The sequence below is a fragment of the Aquarana catesbeiana genome, linkage group LG03 (genome assembly GCF_042186555.1).
Source record: "Aquarana catesbeiana isolate 2022-GZ linkage group LG03, ASM4218655v1, whole genome shotgun sequence".
In the NCBI taxonomy this organism is placed as follows: domain Eukaryota; kingdom Metazoa; phylum Chordata; class Amphibia; order Anura; family Ranidae; genus Aquarana; species Aquarana catesbeiana.
Genome location: NC_133326.1, coordinates 17,212,412 through 17,235,156, shown reverse-complemented (window position 1 = coordinate 17,235,156; position 22,745 = coordinate 17,212,412). Strand labels below are relative to the sequence as shown.

The 22,745-nt window shown below is 41.7% G+C and overlaps 1 protein-coding gene across 2 annotated transcripts in view; it reads left to right on the top strand.

Annotated features, from left to right (window-relative positions):
- Positions 1-22,745, top strand: part of LOC141131244 (gonadotropin-releasing hormone II receptor-like) — a 90,090-nt gene that overhangs the window by 27,681 nt on the left and 39,664 nt on the right. For both annotated transcript variants that reach the window (XM_073618329.1, XM_073618328.1), the window contains one exon: positions 6,046-6,562. In XM_073618329.1, the coding sequence (XP_073474430.1) occupies positions 6,053-6,562 (510 nt within the window). In that variant the 5' untranslated portion in view covers positions 6,046-6,052. The remainder of the gene's footprint in view (positions 1-6,045; positions 6,563-22,745) is intronic.

The following is a 22,745-nucleotide window of genomic DNA, read 5'->3' as shown; positions in this document are numbered from 1 at the left end:
ACGACAGAAAACAAAATGGTTAGATCGAAACAATGAGCATGCAGTTAAGCAAGCTCCGGTAGGCAGTGAAGGACAGAAAAGCCTGGTGCGCCATGGTCCATGTGGTCACCAAGAGTCAGGCACAACTAAACGACCGAACAACAACGTTTAACAAAAGATTTGCAGAGCACTATGGGTTTTCTAAAGTGCAAACAGAGCCGTAGTTCTGTCCTTTCAGGCAGATAGAGACATTTAGGGAGTGAAGCCCTGTTCACATATCACGTAGCTGGAACGAGCATTTTCATTGTGCAATTTTCACACAATTTTGCATGTTGCACATAGGCCAGCCCATGCACTTCAATGGGCTGCCCTATGTGCATTTTTCAAGCAAAAGAAGCTCCTCCTCCTTTTTGGGTGTGATTTTTAAACGTGCGACAATCATGGTAGAACTGCACCTTGCTTGGAATGCTATTAAGACTTGCAGCAACGTGTGTCATGCTTGTTGCTGCAATTTGGAATCACAGGCAGAATCAGGGGAAATCTATCCGCGATTCCAAATTGCGTAATGTGAATGAGGCCTTAAGGTGTCTTGCAAGTATACATTTCAGTTTGAGCTAATAAACTTTGTAAACAACTGCTTTTTTTTTTTTACAAAGCAGGTGATGGGATTAAGCCCCCAGTGCCCAACTTGTAGCCCTTTTGTCCTTCCTGAAACACTGGGGCTACTTTTGTACCCCCAAAATGGATGGGGCAACTCCTAGATCCAATAAAGTTGTATACAATATTATATTTATTGCTACATATTAAAATTCCATTGTTTATATTACAACAGTTAGAATTGCATGGCTGAGGTTACATATCAATTGCATATGTGAAACAACATTCTCTCCGCTCCCACCCAAGGCGTTTCAGGAACTGGTCGATCCTTTCTTCAGGGGTCTATTTGGAGGGAGTTCATGTATTTTAAGTTTCATATCAGAGTGCCTTACAGTCATATTCAGTTAAAACAAAGCCCAGTACAATTTTGCCAAATGGAAGGATGGGCGGTCAGTCCCAAAAGGGGCCCAAGCGATCCAACAAAGGTCCCCTCAACAGCCGCCTCCAAAGATGAGACTAGAGAGTGGTGGAATCTAGCACCAATGATCATATTTAAGGGTGGCTATATTATTTATCCCTCCTAGAATTTAAACAGATGCTGATAGTATAGAATGCCCCCCCCCCCCATCTTGAATGGGGTATGAATAGAGATATGAATCAAATTAATAATAAAGATAAAGAAGGAGGCACAAAAAATCCCCACCTTATAGTGTTATAGTGTTCATACATTCACTACCAGTACACCTGGATATCTAAATGTGCAATAATGTTTGTAAGTTACTTATTTTAAGCCTTGATCAGTTCGGGATATGTATTATAAGATGTTCTGTTGTTAATGTGCTACTCCAGAGAGATGTAAAGACACAACGTTGCTACAATGGATTACCAGTGGACCTTTGTTCCCAGAACAGTCTCTTATAAGTGTAAATTTCAGTTTGAGCTAATGAACTTTGTAAATAACTTTTTTTTTTGTAGGTGATGAGACTAAGCCCCCCAGTGCCCAACTTGTGTCCCTTTTTGTCCTTGCTGGAGTAAATAATTATGTTCCCTGTGCTGTAGCGCCCTTGTATTTTTTTGCACCATCAGGTTGTGCACTGATAGTTACATTTGTGGATACGTTTTTGGGACCTCGCAATACTGGTTCTTTTCCCTGTTTAAGTTGTATTCAATGTTTATTCAAGGGAACTTATTTTAATCATCCACATTTGGGTTATCAGATAAAAATTAGGGATAATATATGTGTCAGATGAGTTTTGCTCTTTATTTGTTGAAATGCCCATGTGGATATCAATACATTGGAGCAACAACTCAGAAGTTTAACAATCAATTTACGAGACATAAACACTCTATTAGAGATAAATTGGTACAATTTGATAAAATGGTGCATTTTCTCAGGAATTAGCCGGTCATGCACAGGCTCTTGAGTGGCTAAGCAAAAAAGTAAAAAATCGAGGTATGCCATGTCCGCCAGAAAACGCAGCAGTTGTTATGTGTCTATTGATGTAAAAGGGTTTGAGTTTTTTTTAATTCCATAGAAAGAAATATCTGGGGAGTTCAAACATTTAGGTCTGGGTAAGGTATAAATGAGAAAACCAGCGAGGATAAGTAGATCATTTTAAGCAGACTATTACTTTCCATTACAATCAGTGGAAGAAGAATCCATCTTTCAGCCTTGCTTTTAAAAGGCTCAAATAAAGAGATATAATTATTCTCAAAGTGCATGGTAATCGGTAGCTAAATTATTAGACTAGAATAGATGTAAACTTAATAAGCTATATAGGCTTTGACGTATGAATGTATCTTTTGACATTTTCCAGTTTTTTTAGTCTGTTTAATCAGCAGTAAAAGGATATCTGGTTATCCTACCATAGTTACAGTACATACCGTATTTATCGGCGTATAACACACACAGGTGTATAACAAGAACCTTAATTTTAAGAGGGAAGTTTCAGGAAAAAAACACATTTGAAATAAAGAACTTTGAAGCAAAATAAGGGTCATTGCCCATCTGCAGCCTCACCATTGCCCATCAATGCAGCCTGATCAGTGCCCATCTGCAGCCTCACCATTGCCTATTAATGCAACCTGATCAGTGCCCATCTGCAGCCTCACCATTGCCCATTAATGCAGCCTGATCAATGCCCATCTGCAGCCTCACTATTGCCCATTAATGCAGCCTGATCAGTGCCCATCTGCAGCTTCACCATTGCCCATTAATGCAGCCTGATCAGTGCCCATCTGCAGCCTCACCATTGCCCATTATTGCAGCCTGATCAGTGCCCATCAATGCTGCCTGAGCAGAGCCCATCAATGCAGCCTGGTCAGTGCCTATCAATGCAGCCTGATCAGTGCCCATGAATGCAGCCAGATCAGTGCCCATCTGCAGCCTCACCATTGCCCATTATGCAGCCTGATCAGTGCCCATCTGCAGCCTCACCATTGCCCATTAATGCAGCCTGATCAATGCCCATCTGCAGCCTCACCATTGCCCATCAATGCAACCAGATCAGTGCCCATCTGCAGCTTCACCATTGCCCATTAATGCAGCCTTATCAGTGCCCATCTGCAGCCTCACTATTGCCCATCATTGCAGCCTAATCAGCGCCCATCTGCAGCCTCACCATTGCAGCCTAGTCAATGCCCACCTACAGCCTCGTCATTGCCCATCAATGCAGCCTGATCAGTGCCGGATTACACAGACCCGGGATCTCCTGTTTACTCTGCACTTTCAGTCACACACAGTCCCGCCTCCTGGACTGGCTCCTATGATAGACAGAACACTGGTCCAATGCCAGGACATGTTACATCTATCAAAGGAGCCGGTCAAGGAGGCAGGACTATGTGTGACTGCGAGTGCTGAGTAAACTGGAGATCCCGGATCTGTGTAATCCGGCAGCACTCCCCCACCTTCCCCTCCGAGGCACCCAAGTATCGGCGTATAACACGCACACATGATTTGCCCTCTATTTTCAGGAGGGAAAAAAGTGAGTGTTATACACCGATAAATACAGTAGTTAGGATGAAAAAAGACCCAAGTCCATATAGTTCAACCAATACAAAAAAAAATAAATAAATAGAAAACCTCCATATACAGGATCCTATACCCACAGTTGATCCAGAGGAAGGCAAAAAAAAAAAACCCCTATAAAGCATTGATACAAGATCATTGTTCAGGCACTTTCTGTTATAGAGTGACAACTACCTCCTAGTTTTTCTCATGACTTGTCACCCTGTCATAGTTATAAAGCCTAAACATTTTTTAGGTTAATGCATTCCTTGCATTAACCCCTTGACCTCCGGAATATTTACCCCCCCCCTTCATGACCAGGCCATTTTTTGCAATCTGATACTGCGTTACTTTAACTTACAATTGCGCAGTGGTGCGACGCTGTACCCAAATAAAATGCATGTCTTTTTTTCCCCACAAATAGAGCTTTCTTTTGGTGGTATTTGTTCACCTCTGCGGTTTTAATTTTTTGCGCTAGAAACAGACCGAAAATTTTGAAAAAAAAAAACATTTTTCTACTTTCTGCTATAAAACGTATCGAATAAAACAATTTAAAAAAGCAAATTTCTTCATCAATTTAGGCCAATATGTATTCTGCTACATATTTTTGGTAATAAAAATCCCAATAAGCGTATATTGAGATTGTTTGTTTCCACAAAAGTTATGGGATACAAAGTATGGGATATTTTTTTTTTTACTAGTAATGACGACGATCAGCGACTTATAGCGGGACTGCGATTTTGTGGTGGACATTCTGACATTAATTGACACTTTTTGGGGAGCAGTGACACTAATACAGTGATCAGTGCTAAAAAATATGCACGGTCACTGTACTAATGACACTGGCTGGGAAGAGGGCAACATCATGGGCAATCAAAGCGTTCACTGTATGCCTAGCCAGTGTTTTTCTAAACAGTGTGTGGTGATTTTACTAGAGGAAAACATAGATCCTAGTCCCTGCTTTGCAGGAACACAGGATCCGTGCCTTCCCTACTGACAGAACGGCGTTCTGCCTTGTTTACAAACTGTATCTGGTGCAGCTCTGCATAGAAACCAATCAGCTTCCAGGTTTTTTTGTCAAAGCTTCACTGAACAAGCTGAAGCTAGAAGCTGATTGGCTACCATGCACGGCTGCACCAGATTTTTGTAAATCAACCCATTAGGCTTTACGTTTTGGTAGGTAAACCCATATATATAAATATTAGAAATGCACAAAAAAGCATACATTATTGTAAAAATGTATTTTACTTGCTTACGACTTGCTGGCACCATGTTAATTTTTTTATCATGACAGGTATATTTGCATAACAGCAGAAATTTACATATTGTACATTCACATCAGTCCCTGCCCCCAAGAAGTTTACAATCTAAGGTACCTATCTCATATACTATAAGACAGGAGCCAAGTAACCTACCATGTCTTTGGAGTGTGGTATAAAACCTATGCAGATAGTGACCTAGCTGGGATTTGAACCCAAAATCCCAACCAAGGGCTAAGCACCAAAATCCCAACCAAGAGCTACCCACAAAAATCCCAACCAAGAGCTAACCAGCAAAATCCCAGCCAAGGGCTAACCACCAAATCCCAACCAAGAGCTAACCACCAAATCCCATCCAAGGGCTGACCACTCAAATCCCAACTAAGGACTAACCACTCAAATCCCAACCAAAGGCTAACCACCAGAATCCCAACCAAGGGTTAACAACCAAAATCCCAATCAAGGGTTAACTACTAAAATCCCAACCAAGGGCTAAGCACCAAAATCCCAACCAAGAGCTACCCACAAAAATCCCAACCAAGAGCTAACCAGCAAAATCCCAGCCAAGGGCTAACCACCAAATCCCAACCAAGAGCTAACCACCAAATCCCAACCAAGGGTTGACCACTCAAATCCCAACTAAGGACTAACCACTCAAATCCCAACCAAGGGCTAACCACCAGAATCCTAACCAAGGGTTAACAACCAAAATCCCAATCAAGGGTTAACTACTAAAATCCCAACCAAGGACTAACCACCAAGATCCCAACCAAAGGCTAACCACCAAAATCCCAACCAAGGGCTTGCCACTAAGCCACTGTGCTGCCATGGAGATGAGCCTACACAGTGCTGCCACCAGCATCATCGGTCTCCAGGGAATTTAGAGTGAACTGATAAATGACTACAATTTAAAAACCACTGGGTCATGGTGGGACTCTTGGTGGCCCATTCTTCTTCCTACTCCCAGATCATTGGGTACATGTTTTAACTCACATTACTCACGTCACATTAACAAAAAAAATGTTGGGTGTACTTATGCTTTTATAGTCCTCCGTAAAGTTGATTGATTCAGCCATCTAAGATGTCATTAAAAGTGTTTGAGAATCACAAATAATTTTATCAAAAGAAAATAAATAATGAAATCTGACCTTACTACAAGTCATATTATTCAAATGTTTCTTTTTTTTCTGTATATGTTTTTAGACTAAACATGGCCATGCAGCTAGCTATCGTAAATCAAAGCCATCTGGTAGTGCCTGATGCCAACGTCTCATCTTTGGGATTCCCGGGCCTCTGGAGTGAACCTACATTCACGGCAGCTGCTAAAGTTCGTGTAGGTGTCACCTGCTGCTTCTTCCTGATAGCATCGTGCAGCAACGTGGCTGTTCTGTGCAGCATCAGCGGTAAACGATGTAAGTCTCACCTCCGGATTCTCATCCTCAGTCTCTCCATTGCTGACTTGCTGGTGACTCTTTTGGTCATGCCACTGGACGCCATGTGGAATATAATGATTCAGTGGTATGCAGATGAAATTTCCTGCAAGATCCTTAATTTTGGAAAGCTGTTTGCCATGTATTCTGCTGCATTAGTTCTGGTGGTAATCAGTCTGGACCGCCACTGGGCAATCCTGTACCCCCTCAGCTTCACTAGTGCTGGACAACGCAACCGCATCATGCTGTGGACAGCTTGGATCGGGAGTCTGCTGCTGGCATCACCCCAGGTAGAGGTCATGGTTTGTTAATACATTCAAGTTCACTATTATAATTTAAAGTGGAATTCTGTGTCCCCATTGTGGAGGTTGCCCCTCACTTGTGGTCACCAGGACTGGAGATCTACCCTACTCTTTCCAAAACGATGAATATATAAAAATGTTTTGCCTGGAGTTAATGCGTTTCATCCCGCATGATATTATGAGTGACACCCTGTGGTTACTTTGCAGAACAGCATGTAGGCAGGTGCAGGTTTTCCTCTGTCCATTAGTTGGCACGGTGCCATTACACAGATACGAAGGAGTCTGTTAGGGGAAATCATCCCCTCATGGACTCAAAGGGAACATCTACCTGATTGGATGCTGCAACTCCTGGTGCTTTTGTGGCCACCCTTGTGTGGGACCTTATAAAATAGGGTACCTGTGTCACTTGGGTGCACCTGGAGCAAGCGGTAGGTCAGGGACAAAGACTACACCTGTTAGGAAAAGTATATAGCACAGGGAAAGGTTCCTAACGAGTAGGGTCAGAACAGGGACAACGCCTGCCTTGAGGAAACATTCTGGTATCTGGGTTAGGAATGTGGGGCTCTACCCAGCAGCATTATTTTGCCGCCCTGGTGCACCGATAACCGCCACCTCTCCAGTAATACAGGCCAAGCCTGGTAATGTATAAACAATGATGTAAATACAGGCTCATAGGATAAACCTATGTGCGAATAGCGCTTGCAAAAAAATTATGCAAATTAAGAAAAATATCCCTATTGGCTTATGCAATCAAAAAAAAATCAATATCATGTGCACAATACATATATGTTCCAAAAACTGTGAAACAGTCTCTATAAACCGAAAATCATTAATTAAATGAACAACAGTGTTACTATAAGGCTACTTTCACACTACAGCGCGCGGCCGTTGGCGCTAAAGCGCCGCTCATTCTTGCGGCGCCTTTCGGCCGCTAGCAGGATGCGTTTAACCTCTGCTAGCGCCCGAAGAAAAGGTTAAAAGCGCCCGTGTTGCGGTGCTTCTGAAGCGCTTTTCGGGCGCTTTGGAAGGGCTGCCTATTCATTTCCAAAAATGCAGATTGCAGGTCTTTTCCTAACGCCCCGCAAGCGCACTGAAAAGACACACTGAAATGAATGGGAGGCGGTTTTCAGGCGTTATGTAGAGGCTATTTCTAGCGCTAAACCGCCTGAAAACAGCCTCAGTGTGAAAGGGGACTTAATGGTGCCTAGTCCAAATAAATATGTGCCAAAGAAATTGTGCAATCTTCAACATAAATATGGTAAAGTGCTTTGTGCTTTAGACTGTTCCAGTGCCACCAATCCACCATGTGTGTAGTAAAGGTCCCCACTCACCAGACTTAGTTGACTCTCTTGTCATATCACAAATAGTAGTCAAGTATCGCTCTGGTGGTCTCTCACAGACTCCGTAGTCGCTTCAGGGATTGAGCATATATCCTTCTTCCACCATGAATCCTCGGAGCATATGCCGATGTTTATGGAGAAAACAAAAGGAAGGACGTGCCTCTCATAGTGTAAAAAAGTTCCATATTTTATTTAAAATCAATCCGTATGCATTAAATTCACTTCAAAAATTGCAAAAAACTAAATCCCAATATGCAATGGAAGCCGCGGGCCACTCTGCTCCAGCATGCGTTCCAACAGCGTGTGTATCTACGCACCAACTAGACGCGTTTCGTCACCACGTAACCTCTTCAGAAGCGCCAAAGAGGTCACGTGGTGACGAAATGCGTCAAGTTGGAACGCACGGAGCGTAGATACACACGCTCTTGGAACGCACGCTGGAGCAGAGTGGCCCGCGGCTTCCGTTGCATATTCCATAGTTTGTAGATGCCTAAATTGATGAAGAAATTCGTTTTTTTACATTTTTTTATTGGATGTGTTTTTTTAGCAGAAAGTAAAAAATATTGTGTTTTTTTTCAAAATTGGCAGTCTTTTTTTGTTTATAGCGCAACAACTAAAAACCGCAGGGGTCATCAAGTACCACCAACAGAAAGACTATTTGTGGGGAAAAAAAGGATATCAATTTTATTTGGGTACAGATTCGTACGACCGCGCAATTGTCAGTTTAAATACCACAGGGCCGTAACGCAAAAAATGGCTTGGTCATGAAAGGGGGGGGGGGGGTAAAACCTTCTGGGGCTGAAGTGGTTAAACAGGAAGTGTGTTGCTGGCCGGATCACCAGAATTTTTTTTCACTGTAATGGATCATCTCAGTTTAATTCTGCAATAGATACCTAGCAATACAAACCTTTACGAAATGGATTATGTAGCAGTAAGGTCAACATTTTTTTTTTATTTTTTATGTACCAAGTCTGTGTACAGCCATATTTGAGATAAACAGGATAATTACCACCGCTCTAGGTGATCGGGTTCAAGCTTCCCGTCCTCCGCTGTGTGGATGATTGTGAGAGCCCCAGGTGCCGGCAATTGCTATTCCAATGGTATGTATGTGATGGAAAAATCTGGACAGCCGCACTCCGGATTGGAAAAGTGAAAAATAAAATCCTCTTTATTGAAAAAGTAATAACATGATTAAAATCCGTACATGGCTTTGTTGGGATAATGCAGCTTAACCGCTAACGCGTTTCACGCTCCCATAGAGCGCTTACTCATAGCTGGTTTGTACGAAAGTGATCACCACTTATATACACATAATTTATCCACCACATGACTACATATTGATTATCTGATTTGAAACAGCTGATCGTTAGTCTGTGTGGGATCTTTTTGGCATAGATGTGATTGGATGTGCGTCCTATAGTGGAATCACTAATGAAGACATGAATATATAAATGAAATGTATTCATATTGGCAAATGTCAACATATATAAATAATAAAAAATTCTATTCAAGGTTTTTGAAAAACATGTTTGTTATTTTTCAAAACCACAATAATGAGATGGGTGCTGGAATTTGACGTTCAAATGTATAAATTATCATACGGATAGGTGCAAGTATGGGCAAACTATGTGAGCTGGTGGCTGCGGTATAATGTAAACGGTGTATAGGATAAGAATTGGAATTGGGTCTATATGCATGTGATAAAAAAAAAATGTGCATCCAACACCACTATCAGTGTCTACAAGAAAAGACTAAATATGTGTGTATGGTGCATAAATATATGCAAAAATTTTTAACGACATAAAGATAAAAATAATGATGAAAAGCAATTCTTTACATGTGTGTGTATGTGTATATACATGATGATTTCAACTTTCAAAAAACGTGGTGACATATGTGAATTGGAAGCTGGGCAGAAAACTGGCGTCCTGTCGCAATAATGCGACAAAAAGTCTCCTGATTTACAGGAGTCTATGTGTGAATAAATGCTTTTGCTTCAATTCCTACATGTGTGAATATTATTCTTTGCAACATATAAAGGATTGTGAAACTTATCACTCTCTGATAACCCCGCCACTCCAGCTTCACAAAAGTGCTCATTTAAAACCTTGCATCACTCCGTATGGGATGCATTAATCCCAATCAGGTAACAACATTAACGTTGCTGAACGTCTTTCTTTGAAGCAATCACATCTCTCGATGAGTTGTCTTCAAGTGTATGGGCAGAACTATATGAGGTAGATAAAAATGGGACAAAATGCAGTGTTTATGCACCTGTCTCTATTCTTTCTATACATAGTATAATATTGGCAGTGACCATATGACAGGTTCTTCCAATATATGTGTTTATATCAATAGATAAGTAACAATCTCACTAAACCAATTACTATGTGAAATAAACAACTGGTCTACCTCTTTGAAGACCACAGCTCTTAAATCAACTCAAAACACATGGGAACCTTGCAAAAAAGGCAATGAACCACGTACACATGTGGTAAAAAACATCTGTGCAAAGTTAGGCTAGCCATACACCATACAATTCTCCCGCGCAACTCTGGTCTAGATTCACCAAAACCATACAATAGGAGGCCAAACCCAAACACCCTCAACTTGTATGCAATCAGGCAGGCCCTTCAACCACACAGCTGAAGGCAAATCCAAAGAAAATTGAACAAGAAAACTGCATGGTGCATGGCCAGTCTTAGTGTTATGGTCTACCTGCAGCTACCATCAAACAATAATGTCTAATTAGAAACGAGATTCAAGTGACAGTGAATGCAAAAGATATAGTAAATTGTTTCTTTTAAATGAAAACATATATGCATATCACTAGTCATTTGCTCGTATGGATTGGAGTGTGTGTAGCCCAATAAAATGTATCGGTTACTGGGGATATGTGTAAAAAAGGGAACTGATATATTAATATGTGTCCCTATATGTTTTTTTGCTCCATCATCCACCAAAAAAGGGAATGTGGATGTGTAATCAAGGAAAAAGTTGGGAGGAAAGGGTTACAGATGTATTGCTCGGGGATATAGCTTCAATGTTGTTTTATTCATAGAAATGTGAAACGTCCCACTCAAAGTTTAACCCCCGTGGAATCCTGGTGTCTAACGAGAATATCCAAAGGACTTCTCGTTTGCACAGTAACTGGAATCTGTCACCTCCTCTCACCGGTGTGATGATTTTCTCAATGCCCTGAATAGTTAAACTGGAAGTGTCTTTGTGGTGTGTGTAAACCCAGTGCTTTGATACATTGGTTAAGATCTCTTTCTCAATGTTGTACAGATGATCATGTAGCCTGTCTCTGAGACGCCGTGTTGTGCGTCCAACATATTGTACCTGGCAACTGGTGCATGTGATAACATATACCACAAATTTGGTGTTACAATTAATAAACACGGGGATCGAGAATTCTTTTTGATTGCTGCATGATTTTATGAGTTGACCCGTTTTAATGTACCTGCAGTAATTACAAGTTTTTATTCCACACTTGAAATTACCTGTGAAATTGAGCCAATTGGATTTTATTCGGTTGGTTGAGAACAAACTGGGAGACAGTGAACGTCCCAATGTGGGTGCTCTGCGGGATACAACCTTGATCCCTTTAGAAAGGATGTTACTATATATAGGGTCATTATACAAAACAGGAAGGTGTTTCATGATAATTTTCTTGATTGTATTAAATTCTGAGCTGTATGGAGTAGAGAATACCGGGATTCTAGGGGACATGTTCCTTCTCTGTTGAATGTTTCTAGCTGGTTTTTTCTTTACAAGTGAAGGTCTTGGGATGGATCTTACTGTGTTGAGTGCTTTTTGTATTGATGTTTCTTTATAGCCACGAGCTTTAAACCTGTTTGCCATGCTTTTGGCTTCAGCCTCAAAAGCATCAGGAGAGCTACATAGGCGCTTTAACCTTAAAAACTGGCTATATGGAATGCCTCTGATGGTGTGTTTAGGGTGTGCAGAGTCAGCTCTAAGTAGAGTGTTGCCACTGAGAGGTTTTCTGTACAGACTGGATTGAATCGCATCACCGGACCCCACCAGTTGCACATCAAGGAATTCTATGGATCTGGATTGCAGATTTCCCGTAAATTTTAAGTTTAATGAATTGTCATTGAAATATGCCAGCCAGATATCCAAATTAGCTTCTCTATCTGATGTAATAAATAACAGGTCGTCTATAAAGCGACAGAAAAAGACCGTATCTTTGCGGCGGGGACTATTTGGTCCAAAGATGCGGGACCTCTCCCACCAGCCCATATAAATATTGGCCAGTGAGGGGGAAAATTTAGCTCCCATAGAGGCCCCGCATTTCTGGAGAAAATAGTCCCCATCAAACATAAAAAAATTGTGTGTTAAAAGGTACTCCAGGGCTTGTACAATGAACTCTTGTAAAATCAAAGAGAGTTTGCCTGTTTTTCTAAGAAAATAAGTGACTGCCTGGATCCCCAGATGATGTGGGATACTAGAGTACAAACTAGATACATCACAGCTGATCCATCTATAATTGTCTTCCCATTTAATGTCTTGCAGTTTGTTCAATAAATCGTTTGTGTCTTTTATGTAACCAGGGAGACTGGTGGCTATTGGCTGTAAATGAGAGTCTACCCACTCTCCTAGGCGTTCATTTAAAGAGCCTATCCCCGCCACTATAGGTCGACCTGTAAGGGGATTTAACCCCTTGTGGATCTTTGGTAGGTGGTGGAATATTGGTGTTATGGGGCATTCTGGAATAAGAAATTCTTTCTCCCTAGGAGTGAATATACCCATTTGTGTGGCTCTATCTATGAGTGTGGAGAGCGTGTTTTTGAAAGCAATAGTGGGGTTGGAGGGTAGTTTCTGGTATGTGTGTGTGTCAGATAGTTGACGCAGAGCTTCTTTTTTGTAGACTTCTACATCTAAAACCGCCACCATACCCCCCTTATCTGCGTTTCTGATGACAATCTGGTCGTCTGCGGAGAGCCTCTTAAAGGCTTGTCTCTCCTTGACGGACAGATTGTCCTGTGTAAATTTCTTTCTGTTGCAGCTGTGAGCCAGGTGTACCAAGTCCCCCTCCACCAGTTTTTGGAATGAGTCAAGATTCTTACCTCTGGCCGCCACCGGATAAAAATCTGATCTACCCCTGGAGATTTCAATATGTACATCCGTGGGATTTAGAGGACAAGGATCTGACTCATGTGCCAAATCAGTTAAATCCTGTAGAGCACAGTTATCAACGAATAGTATGGGTGAAGAAGGGGACTCACCTGTGTCACAGCTGTCTACAGACACATTGGGCTCATCCACTGCACAATCAAAAAAATGTTTCCTAAGAGTTAAAGTCCTTGAGAATTTATTAATGTCCAAAATTGTTTCAAAAAGGTTGAAATGTCTGCTAGGACAAAAGTTCAAACCTTTGGCCAACAGGCTGACCTCTTCTGTGCTCAGTTGTTTTTTGGACAAATTAATCACACTGTGTTTTACTTCCTCGGCGTCTTCGGCGTCTTCTCCCGCAGCATATAGCGTGTGTTGTTCGTGGCGTTTGTGTTTCCTACCACCTCTTCTTGTCTTTTTGTGGAGGGTTTCTTTTTCTTGGTTTGTCTGGACCTGTGAGGGTTTCCAGGGGAGCGGCTGTTGGTGGATCTGATGGATTCTGGTGGGGTTGGAGATCTGTCAAGTGATGAGTTTGACATGGTACGTGCTAGAGTGTTGTCGGCCGACTCCCCTTCATGGTCTGAGAAACTTACTCGTTTACCTCGGTTTTTGCGGGATCTGTTGGACTTGTAAAGTGGCTTGTGCCAGGTGTAGACCTTGTTTCCTTGATAATCATCTTTATCCCGGGCCATTTTGCCTTTCTTGGTATCAATTACTGCTCTTTCCATTCGATCTAGTTTCTTGTTTAACCTTTCATCGAGTTCAGAGAAACCTTTAATCGCTTGGGAAGTGATAAGATCTTTTTGTATTGTGGAAATATCCAGTTGTAACTTCTCTGTTTCTTTTTTCTTTGAGGCGATCAAAATCTCCATGAGTTTAAAGGAACAGGTGTCTAAAGTGTCTGTCCACTGTTTTTTGAAATCTTCATCAAATAAATCTGAGGTAGGTTTGAACTTTTGTCCTAGCAGACATTTCAACCTTTTTGAAACAATTTTGGACATTAATAAATTCTCAAGGACTTTAACTCTTAGGAAACATTTTTTTGATTGTGCAGTGGATGAGCCCAATGTGTCTGTAGACAGCTGTGACACAGGTGAGTCCCCTTCTTCACCCATACTATTCGTTGATAACTGTGCTCTACAGGATTTAACTGATTTGGCACATGAGTCAGATCCTTGTCCTCTAAATCCCACGGATGTACATATTGAAATCTCCAGGGGTAGATCAGATTTTTATCCGGTGGCGGCCAGAGGTAAGAATCTTGACTCATTCCAAAAACTGGTGGAGGGGGACTTGGTACACCTGGCTCACAGCTGCAACAGAAAGAAATTTACACAGGACAATCTGTCCGTCAAGGAGAGACAAGCCTTTAAGAGGCTCTCCGCAGACGACCAGATTGTCATCAGAAACGCAGATAAGGGGGGTATGGTGGCGGTTTTAGATGTAGAAGTCTACAAAAAAGAAGCTCTGCGTCAACTATCTGACACACACACATACCAGAAACTACCCTCCAACCCCACTATTGTTTTCAAAAACACGCTCTCCACACTCATAGATAGAGCCACACAAATGGGTATATTCACTCCTAGGGAGAAAGAATTTCTTATTCCAGAATGCCCCATAACACCAATATTCCACCACCTACCAAAGATCCACAAGGGGTTAAATCCCCTTACAGGTCGACCTATAGTGGCGGGGATAGGCTCTTTAAATGAACGCCTAGGAGAGTGGGTAGACTCTCATTTACAGCCAATAGCCACCAGTCTCCCTGGTTACATAAAAGACACAAACGATTTATTGAACAAACTGCAAGACATTAAATGGGAAGACAATTATAGATGGATCAGCTGTGATGTATCTAGTTTGTACTCTAGTATCCCACATCATCTGGGGATCCAGGCAGTCACTTATTTTCTTAGAAAAACAGGCAAACTCTCTTTGATTTTACAAGAGTTCATTGTACAAGCCCTGGAGTACCTTTTAACACACAATTTTTTTATGTTTGATGGGGACTATTTTCTCCAGAAATGCGGGGCCTCTATGGGAGCTAAATTTTCCCCCTCACTGGCCAATATTTATATGGGCTGGTGGGAGAGGTCCCGCATCTTTGGACCAAATAGTCCCCGCCGCAAAGATACGGTCTTTTTCTGTCGCTTTATAGACGACCTGTTATTTATTACATCAGATAGAGAAGCTAATTTGGATATCTGGCTGGCATATTTCAATGACAATTCATTAAACTTAAAATTTACGGGAAATCTGCAATCCAGATCCATAGAATTCCTTGATGTGCAACTGGTGGGGTCCGGTGATGCGATTCAATCCAGTCTGTACAGAAAACCTCTCAGTGGCAACACTCTACTTAGAGCTGACTCTGCACACCCTAAACACACCATCAGAGGCATTCCATATAGCCAGTTTTTAAGGTTAAAGCGCCTATGTAGCTCTCCTGATGCTTTTGAGGCTGAAGCCAAAAGCATGGCAAACAGGTTTAAAGCTCGTGGCTATAAAGAAACATCAATACAAAAAGCACTCAACACAGTAAGATCCATCCCAAGACCTTCACTTGTAAAGAAAAAACCAGCTAGAAACATTCAACAGAGAAGGAACATGTCCCCTAGAATCCCGGTATTCTCTACTCCATACAGCTCAGAATTTAATACAATCAAGAAAATTATCATGAAACACCTTCCTGTTTTGTATAATGACCCTATATATAGTAACATCCTTTCTAAAGGGATCAAGGTTGTATCCCGCAGAGCACCCACATTGGGACGTTCACTGTCTCCCAGTTTGTTCTCAACCAACCGAATAAAATCCAATTGGCTCAATTTCACAGGTAATTTCAAGTGTGGAATAAAAACTTGTAATTACTGCAGGTACATTAAAACGGGTCAACTCATAAAATCATGCAGCAATCAAAAAGAATTCTCGATCCCCGTGTTTATTAATTGTAACACCAAATTTGTGGTATATGTTATCACATGCACCAGTTGCCAGGTACAATATGTTGGACGCACAACACGGCGTCTCAGAGACAGGCTACATGATCATCTGTACAACATTGAGAAAGAGATCTTAACCAATGTATCAAAGCACTGGGTTTACACACACCACAAAGACACTTCCAGTTTAACTATTCAGGGCATTGAGAAAATCATCACACCGGTGAGAGGAGGTGACAGATTCCAGTTACTGTGCAAACGAGAAGTCCTTTGGATATTCTCGTTAGACACCAGGATTCCACGGGGGTTAAACTTTGAGTGGGACGTTTCACATTTCTATGAATAAAACAACATTGAAGCTATATCCCCGAGCAATACATCTGTAACCCTTTCCTCCCAACTCTTTCCTTGATTACACATCCACATTCCCTTTTTTGGTGGATGATGGAGCAAAAAAACATATAGGGACACATATTAATATATCAGTTCCCTTTTTTACACATATCCCCAGTAACCGATACATTTTATTGGGCTACACACACTCCAATCCATACGAGCAAATGACTAGTGATATGCATATATGTTTTCATTTAAAAGAAACAATTTACTATATCTTTTGCATTCACTGTCACTTGAATCTCGTTTCTAATTAGACATTATTGTTTGATGGTAGCTGCAGGTAGACCATAACACTAAGACTGGCCATGCACCATGCAGTTTTCTTGTTCAATTTTCTTTGGATTTGCCTTCAGCTGTGTGGTTGAAGGGCCTGCCTGATTGCATACAAGTTGAGGGTGTTTGGGTTTGGCCTCCTATTGTATGGTTTTGGTGAATCTAGACCAGAGTTGCGCGGGAGAATTGTATGGTGTATGGCTAGCCTAACTTTGCACAGATGTTTTTTACCACATGTGTACGTGGTTCATTGCCTTTTTTGCAAGGTTCCCATGTGTTTTGAGTTGATTTAAGAGCTGTGGTCTTCAAAGAGGTAGACCAGTTGTTTATTTCACATAGTAATTGGTTTAGTGAGATTGTTACTTATCTATTGATATAAACACATATATTGGAAGAACCTGTCATATGGTCACTGCCAATATTATACTATGTATAGAAAGAATAGAGACAGGTGCATAAACACTGCATTTTGTCCCATTTTTATCTACCTCATATAGTTCTGCCCATACACTTGAAGACAACTCATCGAGAGATGTGATTGCTTCAAAGAAAGACGTTCAGCAACGTTAATGTTGTTACCTGATTGGGATTAATGCATCCCATACGGAGTGATGCAAGGTTTTAAATGAGCACTTTTGTGAAGCTGGAGTGGCGGGGTTATCAGAGAGTGATAAGTTTCACAATCCTTTATATGTTGCAAAGAATAATATTCACACATGTAGGAATTGAAGCAAAAGCATTTATTCACACATAGACTCCTGTAAATCAGGAGACTTTTTGTCGCATTATTGCGACAGGACGCCAGTTTTCTGCCCAGCTTCCAATTCACATATGTCACCACGTTTTTTGAAAGTTGAAATCATCATGTATATACACATACACACACATGTAAAGAATTGCTTTTCATCATTATTTTTATCTTTATGTCGTTAAAAATTTTTGCATATATTTATGCACCATACACACATATTTAGTCTTTTCTTGTAGACACTGATAGTGGTGTTGGATGCACATTTTTTTTTTATCACATGCATATAGACCCAATTCCAATTCTTATCCTATACACCGTTTACATTATACCGCAGCCACCAGCTCACATAGTTTGCCCATACTTGCACCTATCCGTATGATAATTTATACATTTGAACGTCAAATTCCAGCACCCATCTCATTATTGTGGTTTTGAAAAATAACAAACATGTTTTTCAAAAACCTTGAATAGAATTTTTTATTATTTATATATGTTGACATTTGCCAATATGAATACATTTCATTTATATATTCATGTCTTCATTAGTGATTCCACTATAGGACGCACATCCAATCACATCTATGCCAAAAAGATCCCACACAGACTAACGATCAGCTGTTTCAAATCAGATAATCAATATGTAGTCATGTGGTGGATAAATTATGTGTATATAAGTGGTGATCACTTTCGTACAAACCAGCTATGAGTAAGCGCTCTATGGGAGCGTGAAACGCGTTAGCGGTTAAGCTGCATTATCCCAACAAAGCCATGTACGGATTTTAATCATGTTATTACTTTTTCAATAAAGAGGATTTTATTTTTCACTTTTCCAATCCGGAGTGCGGCTGTCCAGATTTTTCCATCACATGTGTACAGCCATATGTTTTAATGTAATAATCCCTGAGCGCCACTAATATTCAGCAATATGCCAATGTAAAAGGAAATTCTCAAAAGACTACAGACTAAAAAATGCACGGCTTGCTTTAAATATAGCTACTAAAGTATCATTTATATTTTATACATATAATTTATAGTGATTGCAAACCTATTTTTTTTCTTTAAGATAACAAACATGTTATACTTACCTGCTCTGTGTAATGGTTTTGCACAGAGCAACCCTGATCCTCCTCTTCTCTGATCCCCTGCCAGCGCTCATGGCTCCTCTCCCCTGCCGAGTGCCCCTATAGCAAGCCGCTTGCTGTGGGGGCCAGTGCAGGGACAAGGCCACCTAGAGCCCAGGGCAAACATGCCAAACTGCACCCCCCCCCAAGATGTATGTGTTAGCAAAAGTCCCCCCCCCCCCCAAATAAACAGAAATTGAGCACTAATCTGAATGCTTACTCCCCCCCAAGCACAAATTCCTCCTCCCCATCCCCCTGCTGAAATCGCCCCTCCCAGCACAAATCTTTGCCCCCTCATCCCACCTCCTAGCTCAAATTCTCTCTCCCCAAGCCCCCCCCCCAAAAAAAATCCCCCCCTAGGACAAATCCCCTCTCCCCTCTAGCATATCATCTCTTCTAGCACAAACAACCCAAATGTCCCCTTCTACAACAAATCCTCTTCCCCCATCCCCTCTATCAGCACAAATTCCCCTAAATCACCTTCCTAGCACCCCCCAATGTTCCCTCCTAGAACAATTCCTACTCCCTGCTGCCCCCCAAATTCTCCCACCCAATACAAATCCCCTCCCCCATCTCCTTGTGGCGCCCCCATCTGACATGATACCACAGTGCCCGGGGCAGCTGTCCCTCCTGCCCACCCCTTAACCCAGCCCTGTTGGGGGCGCACATGTTTGCTCGTTTCTGAGCTCCGCTTTGTGTGTCCATAGACACAAAAAGTGCGGCTCAGCCCGCTCCCTCCTCACTGACTGTGATTGACAGCAGCGGAAGCTGATGGCTCCCACTGCTATCTCTGAGGCAATAAGCTTTTATAGCACAGGGTTTGCTTTAAGAGCATATTAAATAAGGGCATTAGCCAGTGCATCCCATTGGGAAATAAATTTAAAAGAGCGAATAAAAGTCCTGGGTAGCTTAACTCCAATGTAAAACGGTATAAAAAAGCAAAGGAGAAGGCCTTCAAAAAATACAAGGCTGAGGGATCATCATCAGCACTCAAACTTTACAAAGAATGCAACAAGAAATGTAAGGGTGCAATTAGGGCAGCAAAGAAAGAACATGAAAGACACATAGCAGAGGAGAGTAAAAAAAATCCCAAGAAATTCTTTAAGTATATAAACAGTAAAAGAGGGAGGAGAGACCATATTGGCCCCATAAAGAATTAGGAAGGACATCTGGTTACACAGGATGGTGAGATGGTGAAGGTATTGAATTTATTCTTCTCAGTCTTCACAAGGGAATCGGGGGGCTTCAGTAACCAAAAGTGTAGTATTTATCCTCATGACACATCACAGGAAGCACCCTCATGGCTAACAGAGGACAGAATTAGAAATAGACTTGAAAAACTTAACATTAATAAGTCACCAGATGGCTTGCACCCGAGGGTCCTTAGGGAACTCGGTCAAGTAATTGCCAGACCATTGTTCCTAATTTTTACTGACAGTCTACTGACTGGAATGGTTCCAGCTTATTGGAGAAAAGCCAATGTAGCACCAATATTTAAAAAAGGGCCCAAAATACATCCCTGAGAATTACAAACCAGTTAGCCTAACATCAATAGTATGCAAGGGATATATAAGGGACTATATACAAGATATCAGTAATGAGAATGGTATCATTAGCAGTAATCAGCATGGATTCGTGAAGAATCATTCTTGCCAAACCAATCTATTAACCTTCTATGAGGAGGTGAGTTGCCATCTAGATAAAGGAAGGCCTGTAGACGTGGTGTATCTGGATTTTGCAAAAGCATTTGACACAGTTCCCCATAAACGTTTACTGTACAAAATAAGGTCCGTTGGCATGGACCATAGGGTGAGTACATGGATTGAGTTCAGAGGGTGGTGATAAATGGGGAGTACTCGGAATGGTCAGGGCTGGGTAGTGGGGTCCCACAGGGTTCTGTCCTGGGACCAATTCTATTTAATTCATTCAAAAACGACCTGGAGGATGGGATAAACAGTTCAATCTCTGTATTTGCAGACAATACTAAGCTAAGCAGGGCAATAACTTCTCCGCAGGATGTGGAAAACTTGCAAGAAGATCTGAACAAATTAATGGGGTGGACAACTACATGGCAAATGAGGTTTAATGTGGAAAAATGTAAAATAATGCATTTGGGTGGCAGAAATCTGAATGCAATCTATACACTGGGGGGAGAACCTCTGGGGGAATCTAGGATGGAAAAGGACCTGGGGGTCCTAGTGGATGATAGGCTCAGCAATGGCATGCAATGCCAAGCTACTGCAAACAAATCAGAACAGAATATTGGCATTAAAAAGGGGATGAACTCCAGAGATAAAACGATAATTCTCCCGCTCTACAAGACTCTGGTCCGGCCGCACCTGGAGTATGCTGTCCAGTTCTGGGCACCAGTCCTCAGGAAGGATGTACTGGAAATGGAGCGAGTACAAAGAAGGACAACAAAGCTAATAAAGGGTCTGGAGGATATTAGTTATGAGGAAAGGTTGCGAGCACTGAACTTATTCTCTCTGGAGAAGAGACGCTTGAGAGGGGATATGATTTCAATATACAAATACTGTACTGGTGACCCCACAATAGGGAGAAAACTTTTCCGCAAAAGGGAGTTTAATAAGACTCGGGGCCACTCATTAAAATTAGAAGAAAAGAGGTTTAACCTTAAATTGCGTAGAGGGTTCTTTACTGTAAGAGCAGTAAGGATATGGAATTCCCTTCCACAGGCGGTGGTCTCAGCGGGGAGCATCGATAGTTTCAAAAAAACTATTAGATAAGCACCTGAACGACCGCAACATACAGGGATATACAATGTAATACTGACATATGATCACACACATAGGTTGGACTTGATGAACTTTTTTTCAACCTCACCTACTATGTAACTATGTAATCTTTCCTCACAACTAAGATCTTGAGTCCTCCCAACCCACGGGCACGCTCCCGCAGCGTTCAGCGGGAGCGAGCGCGCGCCGCCGCCCGCGAGTGCCAACCCGCAACTGAGCCTGCGTGAGCCGTCGTACACCAATTAGCAGGTCCGGCGGCCATGGCCAGCAGCAATCGTTCGCTGAAGAGACAGAACGGCGGTCTGCCTATGTAAACAAGGCAGACTGTCGTTCTATCAGACAGGAAGAGAGAGATCTGTGATGTGTCTGATGAGTCAGTCCATCCCCTACACAGTAAGAAAGCACACCCAGGGAACATAGTTAACCTTTTGATCGCCCTAGAATGCCAGTATCATTTATACAGTGACAGTGCATTTTTTTATCACTGATCACTGTATCGGTGTCACTGGTCCCCAAAAAGTGTCACTTAGTGTCAGATTTGTCCGCCGCAGTTCCGCAGTCCCTCTAAAAATCGCTGATCGCCACCATTACTAGTAAAAACAATAAAAAATAAATAAAAAGTCCATACATCTATACCATAGTTTGTAGACGCTCTAATGCCCCGTACACACGGTCAGACTTTGTTCGGACATTCCGACAACAAAATCCATGGATTTTTTCAGACGAATGTTGGCTCAAACTTGTCTTGCATACACACGGTCACACAAAGTTGTCGGAAAATCCGATCGTTCTGAACGCGGTGACGTAAAACACGTACGTCGGGACTATAAACGGGGCAGTGGCCAATAGCTTTCATCTCTTTATTTATTCTGAGCATGCGTGGCACTTTGTGTGTCGGATTTGTGTACACACGATCGGAAATTCTGACAATGGATTTTGTTGTCGGAAAATTTTATATCCTGCTCTCAAACTTTGTGTGTCGGAAAATCCGATGGAAAATGTGTGATGGAGCCCACACACGGTCGGAATTTCCGACAACAAGGTCCTATCACACATTTTCCATCGGAAAATCCGACCGTGTGTACGGGGCATAACTTTTGGTGCAAATCAATCAATATACGCTTATTGGGATTTTTTTTACCAAAATTATGTAGAAGAATACATATTGGCCTAAACTGATGAAGAAATTTTTTTTAACATTTTTTTATTGGATATGTTTTATAGCAGAAAGTAAAAAATATTGGGTTTTTTTTTTTCAAAATTGCCAGTTAACCACCCCAGCTCCGGAAGATTTACCCCCTTCACGACCAGGCTATTTTTTGCGATATGGCACTGCATTACTTTAAGTGAGAATTGCACGGTCGTGTGACGTTGCACCCAATTAGAATTGATGTCCTTTTTTTCCCACAAATAGAGCTTTTTTTTGTGGTATTTGATCACCTCTGTGGTT